This window comes from Ammodytes marinus (genome assembly GCF_949987685.1).
Source record: "Ammodytes marinus genome assembly, chromosome: 13".
In the NCBI taxonomy this organism is placed as follows: Eukaryota; Metazoa; Chordata; class Actinopteri; order Uranoscopiformes; family Ammodytidae; genus Ammodytes; species Ammodytes marinus.
In genome coordinates, this window is record NC_137217.1 from 26,121,326 (window position 1) to 26,132,418 (window position 11,093).

Here is an 11,093-nt window from a genome sequence, read left to right on the forward strand (position 1 = left end):
ATTGTTGCTATCAACAGTTTACCCATATGGAGTTATCATGACATAAAGCCTTTGTCTTATAAAATGTGTTTCAAAAGTAGTTTCAATCTTTAAGAAGAGACCAGTGCTAGATGTTCCACTTTTCACTTGAGTCTTATATCAACATCGGTGCATAGAGTGTAACAATATCTGTTTAAGAAGGAAAAACAGTAAAAAGGTTGCAAAATGATTTGATATTAAACTAGAAAATAATTGTTACAAAGCAGAGTTAAAAACTAGGTGCACAGAGTTTGAAAAACATGGATGTTTACCCAGCAGCGATGGCCTAACAAAAAAGGTGTTGTTGGTTTGCATTGGTTGACCATAATATGGAGTTAATGTCAGGACATTTCTGCTTCTGCTGTTTTAATTTTGATGTTCTGTCTCTCATCAGTCACCCGATTTAATGCAAGTACAATACAAGATTTCCTCGGGTTCTCTTTAAATGGTTGCAACAGGTATTCAATTCCCTGCATGTAAACACAGCCTCTGATTTTGACTGTAGTACACACTAGTCCGATGTTGGCTCTATTTAAACTTATATTAGGTATTAAGACATTGTTTAGTCAAAAGCATTTGAATGGTGTGTGAGCAAGACTGTTTTACTTCTTTATCTCATCTTCGTTCTTGCTGGCAAAACAGTCATGCAGGGTATTTTACTGTACATACTGGCATCTCTTTCCCTATCGATATACTTCTCATTAATATATATTATTGACAACAACATTATAAAGTTAGACTATTAGTGCTCTATGATATTACATCACAGGTTCATCAAATGTCTTTGAATAGCACAACCAACTGGCTAGTCAGCATCACTTCTTGTCATTCAAACATCTGATGCAACTTCCCAAGGACCCCAGTGATCAGTGATCTTTCAGCACGATTTGAACACGCACACGCATACACACACACGCATTGTCTTAAAGAGAAAACAATTTGGCCGCTCACGCGAAAAATATGTTGTGCTTTAGGACTGTATTTACCAAATCAATCAGGGAGCTAGAACCAATGCTTTAGGGAGAAGGAGTAAAAAATAAGACAGACATTTTGCATTGGCCACAGTGCAGAAAATTCGCCCCAAAATATCAAAACACATTCTCAAGTTAACTAGAAAGAAGCTGTAACAGTTTTGAAGTGACAAAAACCTCTTCAACTATTACAAAAAGTGATGGTGACAATTTTTGTTTGATTTAATTATGAGAGGCTATCGATTCACAGCACACATTTTGAAAAAAATTATGTGGAAACAAGGTGCTGAGAGGCGTTTTCTGTCTCTCGACTCGGTTTGTTATCTTCTTGGGATGTAGCCTATTTATCCAAAGAAAAGAGAGGGCAGGTTTGCTCTCCGCTGATGGACACATACATATAACAGAACAAAAAGCACAGTTACTCCTTGCCCTGATGCTTCGACTGGCAGCAGACACAGTGACAGTTACAAGAGACAGATGAAGAGCAAAGATGTCAGACGTCTGTCGTTCGACAATAACATCAACTATCGCAACGAAGAACATGGAGAAAGCAACAGAAACATGGTTGCTGGTTAACACTGAATGCTTTATAGCCCATGTACTACAACTGAGGCTGGACATTTAAATCATGTATTTTACATTGTCCAGGGGGTCAGGCTTTGACCCCAAAAAAGTACCAGTTTTCCCAAATGATGGCGTGTGAAGGGGCGTCCCGTGGAGGAGGGGCAGCATGAGGGAGGGGGGAAGTACTGGCATCGAGTGGTACGTTAAAACTGAGGAAATGAGAAAGAGGGAGTCATCTTATGCAGGGGAAATCCGGTAGATGAAAGGGAGTTATCGCACTGTTTATGGGGCGGAGGGTGTGTCGGGGCTGCCACTGCGTCTCGCATAGCCGAGGGATCAGGGAAGGATCGCGATTCATTTGGCTTTGATTTCCGTGTAGTTGCTGCCGTCATCCCCCCTCCCCGAAGCCCCCTCCCTGGGCCTGGCCCCGATAAACTCCAAGGCAGCGTAATTCAGCTCTTGCCTCTCCAGTCCTGCCATAGAGCCCACAGGTGGATAATCCCCGTCTTCTCCCTGCGGACAGAATGACCGATCAGCGGCACACATCACATCACATCACTAGGCAAGGTGCCGGTGACATCTCACATGACAGTAGAGCGTGACAGACACCGTAAAGAATAGATGTTAAAGGTTACTGGGCGACAACTGACAAGGAGATTGAGATGTTTCCTTGTTAGTCTGGCAGGTTGTGTTAGCAATGAGGCAGCCATCCAGAACAAAAGGAAAGCTTCAGGAAAACAAACGGCAGAGTACAGAACACAGAAGCTGATATGCGAGGAGATGCATCTGTCACTGAGGCTTGTGTGTTTTTTAATGGGGATTTGTTTAGGAACCTTACCGTAGTCTCCTCTAGAATGGAGTTAAACTTTGAGCCCAGTAGCTCTGTCTTAAGCTGTGCAGGAGTTAGGGGAGAGAAAAACAGACAGAACAAATGCAGAGAAGCGATGAAAGCAAGAGAAAAACAGTGTTTGGTAAGGTCAAGGTTGGAGGTACTGGACTGCCAGTGGGGAGAGATTCCTTCTATCACCTCATTTTCAGAGGTCAAAATGGGGTCTCATATTTTACAACGTGTTGCATTACACAGAACTATAACCCCAAACAATTTGAGATTGGTCATCCAACCCATCCTCCATCATAATCATAATCATTGACATTGGCATGTCTCACCACTTTCTTCCTCAGATTTTGTTTGTCCTTCTTGACTGCGCTGTAGTACAAAGCGGGGTTCTCCAGGACCACGTCCTGTATAGGGTTGCCATTGCCATTCTCTCTGGGGGACGGAGTCACATAATCAGACTCGGTCTCGACTGCCACTAACGCAGGGTGACACGCCAAGCCTGGGCATCCATTTTAAAACAACAAGCTCTGTAAGGTTATGCTGGAGGACAACTGTGGCTGTGAGTGACGTGGTTATTGTATGGGTTTAGTCGCTGAGCTCACACCCACTTCAGGGGTGATTTGCCAGAAAAAGCTTGCAAATTTAGGGGTCCAAATATGCCTTGAGGCAAAAATAAAGCACCTTGGTTAAGAGGGCTACCTGGGTTGTATTTAGCGTAGCAGGTCAAGGATACAAAAGCAGTGTCAGAGCAGGGAATTGTGCCTGCAAAATATAAGGTTAGTCCAGCTTGCTAACCCAATGTGGATCTCCAACGATTTCAACAGGGACTTGTCCTGGCAAATAAACTGAAATTGCTCTGGAGAAATGGTTCTCACGTCCACATCAAACCCACATTCACTCATATACAATGTGCATCAATGTGTTTTAGAATGGATGACAAGGCTTAAGTGTTTCCTTGGATTTTCAGAAAATGCTCAGTGAGGAAAATTACTTATTCTGCCTCGCATCGCCCTCTCCATTAGTTTGTCATTTATACTCACTTCTTGTTGTTGTGGCCAACGTATCTCACTGCTGCGATGATGAAAGCTATGACCGCCACTCCGCCAATTGTGCCAACTATTACTGCCATCATGTACTTTTCTGTAAAAAGAATAGAAAAGTGATCACTAATAAAAATGAGGACATATGACTTAACTTATAGGTAAACATATTGAAATACACATAGAAAAAAAGTTGCACCAAGCCAACAAGAAGACAAGTGGCATAGGGAAGAGGAAACATAATCTTAAACCTCTATATTGTAGACTACCGAAAATAAAGGGATAGTTTGAAAAAAAACCCACTACTATTATAATCCCACTGGAGATTGGTCTGAAAAGTTTGCACGAAGTAGGGGCAAAGTGAAAAGCTAACAAGGATGCTACATTGTAAGGAAGTCTGAATATTAAAACCTGGTATTCCAGTACTCTGATATGTTTTCTTATACAGTAGGGGAGAACGGGGTAAGTAGGCACACTTTTTACTCTAGTGAGAATTGCTCATCACCAAAACATCTGTCAATAGCCATTCCTACATTAAATTGAAGCTTAAGGTGTTGGCTAGAAATGTGTGTCTCTCTTTTTTTCCAACTTATTGTAATGAAGAAGTAATTTACCATCAAAGACACTCTGACACATTGTGACAACCAACCCCATCAAGGGGTCGGTTGTCACACACTATGGGGTTGTTTGTCACAATGTTATCTTAATGGGAAAAATCTTTAAAAGAAGGCAAGGAGGCAGAACCAAATTTGAATGTTTAATTGCATTGTCAAGTTGACAAATAGGCCTACATAACGTTCTGTAGCCTTGGCAGCTGGTCTAGTTTGGGATGCACTGGAATGTTTTGATTTTGTTGCTCTTTTTTCTTTTGCTTGCTAGCTGCCTTTTCCTGCTCTATTCTTTCCTTCTCTGGGGTGTCAGTGAGGATACAGCTTGACAATTTCTTTCGTTATTGGGTTCCTTTTCTGGCTGCAGCCTTGAGATAACATGTGACAACCAACCCCCCAAAAAATTTGACGACCAACCCCGACTTGAATTTCTTGCTAGCATCAAGGCCAACAACCATCTGACAACTAATTAGCTTGCTAACCACAATCTAAACTATAGTTTACCCTTCACACTGTCTGAGGGTAACAAGTGTTTTGTTATAAACCCATTGTGTAAAAGCCTAAAAGAAAAATACTGAGAAGCAAAATATTTTGAATTTGACATGAAAAACACAAAACATCCTCTCACCTGAAATGCAGCTGTCTTCCTCCAAGGAAGTCTATGTATGTGACCTCTGATCCCAATTCTGGGCCTTTTTTATATCAACATTTCAGAGCTAGCGCGCTCTGGTGGCGAGATATAACGAATGTGACATCCAACCCATGTGACAAATTACCCCGTTCTCCCCTATGTTTTTTTTTTCACTTACGTTAAATAGGGATGGACCGTACCATTAGAAACAGGACAAATAAGAGACAGAGGGAGAAAATGACCACAAGAATTTAAAGTAAAGAATCAGTCAGTACTCACTCTCCTGCTGTAGCTCCAGGTGTATGCTCTCTCTTCCGTACATGTTGGAGATGCTGCAGTGGACGTTGACGGCAGGGCCGCCGTTGTCAACCCGATCGCCTTTCTCCCGCAGCTTGATCATCCCCGTGGAGGTGTGTCCGTCTGTGTGAGTGTAGAAGTTGTAGCGTCCGTCTGTTTCGTTGATGGTGATGTTCTGGTCCGGCAGGTAGAACTCGATGATGGGTTCAGGGTTTCCTGTGGCCATGCAGACACACTGGACGCCCTCCCTCACCACCGTGCACTTTGACTCCTCCAAGAGGACCGGTGCATCTATCAATGGAAGGCAGCAGAGTAAAGAGCTACAATAAAGGCATCATGCTTCATATTGGTGTATGTTAAAGGTGCACTATGTAACTATGGGTGTGTCAGAGGAGTAAACATTTTAAGGTATATTCTCATATAATGAATAAACAAACTTTCCTCACAGGAGAATTGGATACATATTCTAGTCTTAGTTCTGTCTTTTTTTACAATTAAATAATTATTTAATATTAAAAATTAAATGTAAAGGAAATATGTTTTGTAAACTAACTTTTTTTTTGGAGGGATTCTGGAAGTGTATCATATTGCTTGATTTAAAATAGTAATAGTAACGGCAACTTTAAAAATGCTTACTATCCAATGATATACACTACTGTTGGGTGAAATGCAGGACAGTGAAGTACTCACACTCAACAGTGATATTGAGGGAGCTGCTGGCTCTGCCGTGCTCGTTCTCAGCCAGGCAGCGGTACTGTCCGTCTCCATGCGGTGTGATCTCTATGATCTCCAGCACTGACAGCTCATCGGCTGTGATGGTGCCCACCAGCTCTCCATCCTTCAGCCAGGTGAGGGTAGGAGCCGGGCTGCCCAGGGTGCTACAGTGCAGGGCAATGGAGGCTCCCTCTTGTACCGTCAGAGACTCGTTTACCATGGGCTCCCGGGGAGGGTCTGCAATAAAATATAAGATATTTTTTTTTTTTCAAATTTCTTTCCTATCCAGATTTGGAGAATGAATGGAAAATATCATGCACACAAAGATTGATACACAATGTTAAATCTGCAATAATTATTTTGGCCAGTAAGGGGCAGCGTAAACAGCTTGTGAACACAACACTGACATATTATCAGCTTTTGAGGTGATATGCATCACTTGTAGTTGAGCAACATTAACATACATTTGAGGACAGGCAGGTAATGTATCAAGGGTTTTCAGACATTTTGGACAAAAAAGACTCTATGAAGGCAGTGAAAGTCAACCAACCAAATCAGTAAAGTTGAGGGCCATAAAGCATAAATACAAATGTTTTGTCAGATTTCTGGCATTCAAAACACACAACTCCTCAAACCTACTCACGTTACTAACTGCTTAAAAGAAAGTTCAAAGCATCCATGAGAAGCTGTTAAACTCGAATACATATTGTGTTCACACAAGGAAAACGTAAAGATGTCAGTGTGCATAGTGCATACTAAGTCCACGTCATGTTGATCAGGGAGAACTGTTTCTGTGTTTTTTTGTAGTACACCTTTAGATTCTTGCTTTAGTTCTTGTAGTGAAATTGAATTGGCAGTGGCATTCTAAGGTCACAGTGGTATTATTTCTTGTGCCACTCGGTGCATGCACAACACAGAAAAAGTGCATTGATTTATGATGCTATTAGTTTGTTGTATGGATTTGGGACACAGCTCTGGTTCTTCCACAACATTGCCCAATACAGTCCTTTATTGTTCCACAATTGCCTCCTTGCGGCTCTGAAGCTCAGCAGTACATATTGATTTATTGGTGAAGCAAAGATAGCTTAGGAAATACTGAGCACAGGTATCAACAACAGCTAGAGGGGTCATTTTGAGAGGTTTCTATGAATGTATTGATAGAGTTTCTTTTCTTTTGTTCTTTGCAAGCTTCAAACTTTTGAAAAGCCACATTGTAATCCTACAGGGGGTGAGTATTTGATATTTATTTATTATTACAACCCTTATCTAACCAGGAGAACCCATTGAGATTTATAATATCTTTATATATTATATTTTAATGTAATATCTTTCTAACTGTATAAAGTATGCACAGTTGCATCTTTGAACCGGAACACAACTGCTGTCTGTCTCAGAGACTTACACTTGACAGCCAAGTACAGCGAAGTGTTCATGGTGCCGTAGCCATTGTCCCCCACGCAGGTGTAGATTCCCTCTTGGGCAGGCGTCAAATCGTCCAGGGAGAGGGAGACGTTGGACGCCGTGTCCCACAGTAGCTCCTGGTCTCCAAACATCCAGGAGATCTTGGAATAAGGGTTACTGTCCACCTCGCAGTGCAGCATCACAGAGCTGCCCTCCATCACCTCCGAGGACACGTTGACCCACACAGACCGTGGAGCATCTGGGAGGGAAAGTAAGAGGGAAAATGTAATGTCCGAGAAATGCATCTTTAAAAAAAAAGAAAGAAGGGTTGATCTTTCCAGCTGAAACAGATTTAGCAACATATGATTCAGTCTGTAAAATGTAGGATGCAAAATTATGCACGCATGGTTTTAACACGTAAGAGGATACGCTGAAGAGTGGGCAACCTTTGAGTCATTGTCAGTGACTCACAAAAGAAATGTGCTTGATATATTTATGTCAAAGACAAGTGAGAGAAACATAGGAAGGTTTTTTTTTCAACATGCACTTCAAGAAAAGACGAAATTTCTTGAATAACGTAGAAATGTCAAGATGAAGGTTGAAAAACAATGAGCAAAACGTGACTAATACACAGAGATTGCAGTTGTTCGAAATCTCTCAATATCTCGCTGACTTTATACCGCAGTCTTTAACAGTCTAATTCATTCTCAACAGTGTTTTTAAAATGTTATCTTGACGGTCCTACTTTATTCCTGTCATTTGGTCAATTCTCTCAAAGTGCATAAGAATAATTTTACATCTCTCCTCTGGCCTTAATACTCTTCTGTACCCTTTAAGACTATGGATAAGGAGTTGAAGAAGCCTTCTCATTACATGTTGGTGCGTTTTACACTTACACTTGATGTCCAGTGAGATGAGCCTCTCATAGACCTGTGTGGTATTGGGGTAGTAGACCCTGCAGCCCAGCAGCTGGCCGTTGTGCATGGGTCTGGGTGTGAAGGTGAGGGTGCTGGAGAGGACTGCTGTGTTGCTCTCCTCCAGGTAGTCGGAGCTGAACTCTGGGTCGGGCAGGTAGTCGGTGTACATCCACTGGATCTCTGGAGTCATGTCGGGGCAGTTGTCCGGAGCGTAGCACGTCAGCTCCAGACTCTCATCACTGACAATCTCCTCTGGGACGTCAATGTTGGGTTGATCTGATGGACAGGAATACAAAGACATTAGTGGGTTATTTTTATATTATTATTATGATTATTTATTTATTTATTAATATTATGTAAGAGAAATTGTATTGAATGAAAACTGCATGAAAACTGAGTTTTTTTTATAGCGAGATCCTGCTCAAGGTTAAGCAGGAAACTAAAATATTACTCAGCTTAGACATTTAAAACAATAACATTAAATAAATAAAAAAGATAATGGAAATAAGAAAGAAAAGCAGAAAAGCTGTGAAGGCAAGGTTATCCCAAATTATAAATGCTATGGTCTGCTAGTAAACAACACACTACACAATTTGAATTTCAATTCATTTTTCTACTTTCTTGTTCTGTCTTCTCATGAGAATAGGAACTGAGCTATCTAACTTCAAAGGAAAGATTAACAGATTTGCTCATTCATGTTAGACAATTGTTATCACTAAACAATTCATTAAAACATGATGATTGTTCTTTACTTGGTCTAATGAATTCACCCTTTGTGTCGAAGTGTTTAAAGGAAGGAAAATGACTGCATCTATTATTCTACTACTAGCTATGAACTGATTTCATATATGTTTTGCTTCTCGGTTTTTCTGTGTACATTCTGTGTCTATTCCATTCTGTTCAGTGAATTACCCAGAACTTTGAGCTCAGCGTAGTCCGGGAACGTATACATGTTGGCTCCACCGAGGTCGGCGCGGAAGTAGTATCTCCCCGAATGCTCTGAGGCGATGTTGTTGATGAGCAAAGTGCAGTTCCTCTGGTGCAGGTCTCCCAGCAGCTTGGTGCGGCCCTTGTAACTCTCGTGAACGACGTCCGTGCGGGTCTTGAACACAACAGGAGGGAAGAGTTGAGGGTACGGTTGGCCGAAGTACCAGATACCGTGAACGCCACGGTACGGCCGGATGCCGGACGGATACATGAAGGTGCACGGAATGACCACGCAGGAGTTTGTCATGGCCGAGATGTCCCGAGGTACCCAAACGTTCCACTGGCTACTGGCATCTGAGGGAAGATCAAACACAGACGTTGGGTGAAATCGGATTACAGAAAGGTTCCCTGTAGGTGTATCAGATCACTGCCTACGTAGAAATTATTACAAGGTATGACGGAGGATTATGCATGCTACTATTAAAGGAAAAGGTACAGGAATGTATTACCATTGATGATCATCAGCAGTGGTAGGAGCAGCTGCAAACACCACATCATTTTGGCTCAACGCTGGACCATATACCTCTGGAACAAATAATATTGTTTTAGTTGTAGCACATGCATCATCAAGAAGGAAAAAAAGAAAAAAAAAACATTAAATGTTTTGTTTACACCGTGGGTGCTGCTGTGTGACTCATACACTGAATCCACCCCTAAGAATCACACAGATACGCTAAAATGCTTCTGAGATTTAACAGTATGGTATCTAAGTGTTGAGTATAGCATGGTGCCCAAATTACTAACAAAAAAACATACAAAAAACAACAAAGTTTGAACTTTTACAGCTAGACATTTTTGAGTTTAAAATTGTTTCACAATTTCCAAAGGCAGTCTCCTGCCAGAAAATAAAGTCCTTTTTTTTCATGAAGCTTTGGTTACCGAAGTTGGAGTTAGGCAATGTTAACATTACAACAGAGATATCTCTTTCTTCCTCTGAGTTCATTTGCAAATGGAAACAGTTTCAGCAGCAATTCCAATTTCATAGGTTTTAAACAAACATCCTTGTATCAGTATTCGTCATTTCATGCTCTAGATGAAAGAAAATGGATATAACACTGCTGCCATGACTTGATGACGTAAAATCTAAGAAAACAGCTTTATGCAACAGTTTCCCCCCTGGCAATAACTTAACATCAACAGGCAGAATAGCATTATCTCAGCCTTTGATGGTTTGAATCTGTTTTTCTTGACTATAGTATTAACAGAATAAGTAAGGATTAAAAATAGAGTTGTATCTGTTTACACATAATACTCTTTTATAAAAAAGAAATGCACATTGTTTGTACTAGATAAATGGACCATATGACAGACATATTGCAAGTTGCACTGTTAAATAAACAAAATAAAATAAAATATGTCAAATTAGTGTTATGAATGGTGAAGAAAGTGAAATTCATTGTGCTCTTTAATGAGATGGGAATCAGATATGATAGTTAATATTAAAGCTAAAATGAACAATTTGTACCCATCCCCATTTGAATTTCGGGGGCAGCAGTAGCTTTGTTTCTAGGAACTTATTTTGGGAACCAGAGAGGTACCAATTTAATTAGGGCCTATGTATGTAATGAAAAGCAGTTTATGTTTGTGCCTAGGCAATAAAAACAAGTTAATGGAGTTGTACTAAGTTAAGGTTATTGTGTTGAGTCTTTCTTACACAAATAAAAACCAAATTGATTTGATCAAGGCTTGTTACTATCCAAAAGAAAAACTATGACTAGGGATTCACCTTGAAACTGTGATGGTTAGAAACAGACAGAAGCTCTGCAGGACAGCTGGTCAGCAGCTCCACTAGAGGGTGTTCACTCACACCCAGACAGCTTGACAGCCTTCTTCTCTGTGAGAAAAAAAAAGAAAAAAAAAAGTTAGCTAGTGACATCAGCATCATCAGGCGATGACATCACTCCAAGTCTCCTCACTCGCACACACAGAGGCGCAGTGAAATCACACTAACTCAGCGTCAGTCAGCACCTGTTTGCTGCCCCTCAGTAGAGTCACTCACTACGGTCGCTGTACGTAAGACCCCTCCAGTGAATGACACTCACTGTTCGCTGAGCTTTGACACAATGCCAGACTCCAGTCACCACCATAGATAGTATATAAACACATC

At 41.0% G+C, this 11,093-nt stretch overlaps 1 protein-coding gene across 1 annotated transcript; it reads right to left on the reverse strand.

Moving 5' to 3' along the window:
* Positions 1-1,886: 1,886 nt before the first annotated feature.
* On the reverse strand, positions 1,887-10,807 carry mag (myelin associated glycoprotein). Its single transcript, XM_080038895.1, has 11 exons — positions 10,713-10,807; positions 9,436-9,511; positions 8,912-9,280; positions 7,979-8,275; positions 7,084-7,341; positions 5,658-5,918; positions 4,950-5,258; positions 3,432-3,531; positions 2,721-2,823; positions 2,392-2,445; positions 1,887-2,066 (listed from the first exon to the last, which is right to left on the reverse strand). Exons 2-11 carry the CDS (start codon positions 9,482-9,484, stop codon positions 1,908-1,910), a joined length of 1,959 nt encoding a protein of 652 aa, XP_079895021.1. The 5' UTR covers positions 9,485-9,511; positions 10,713-10,807; the 3' UTR covers positions 1,887-1,907.
* Between the last annotated feature and the right edge of the window lie 286 nt (positions 10,808-11,093).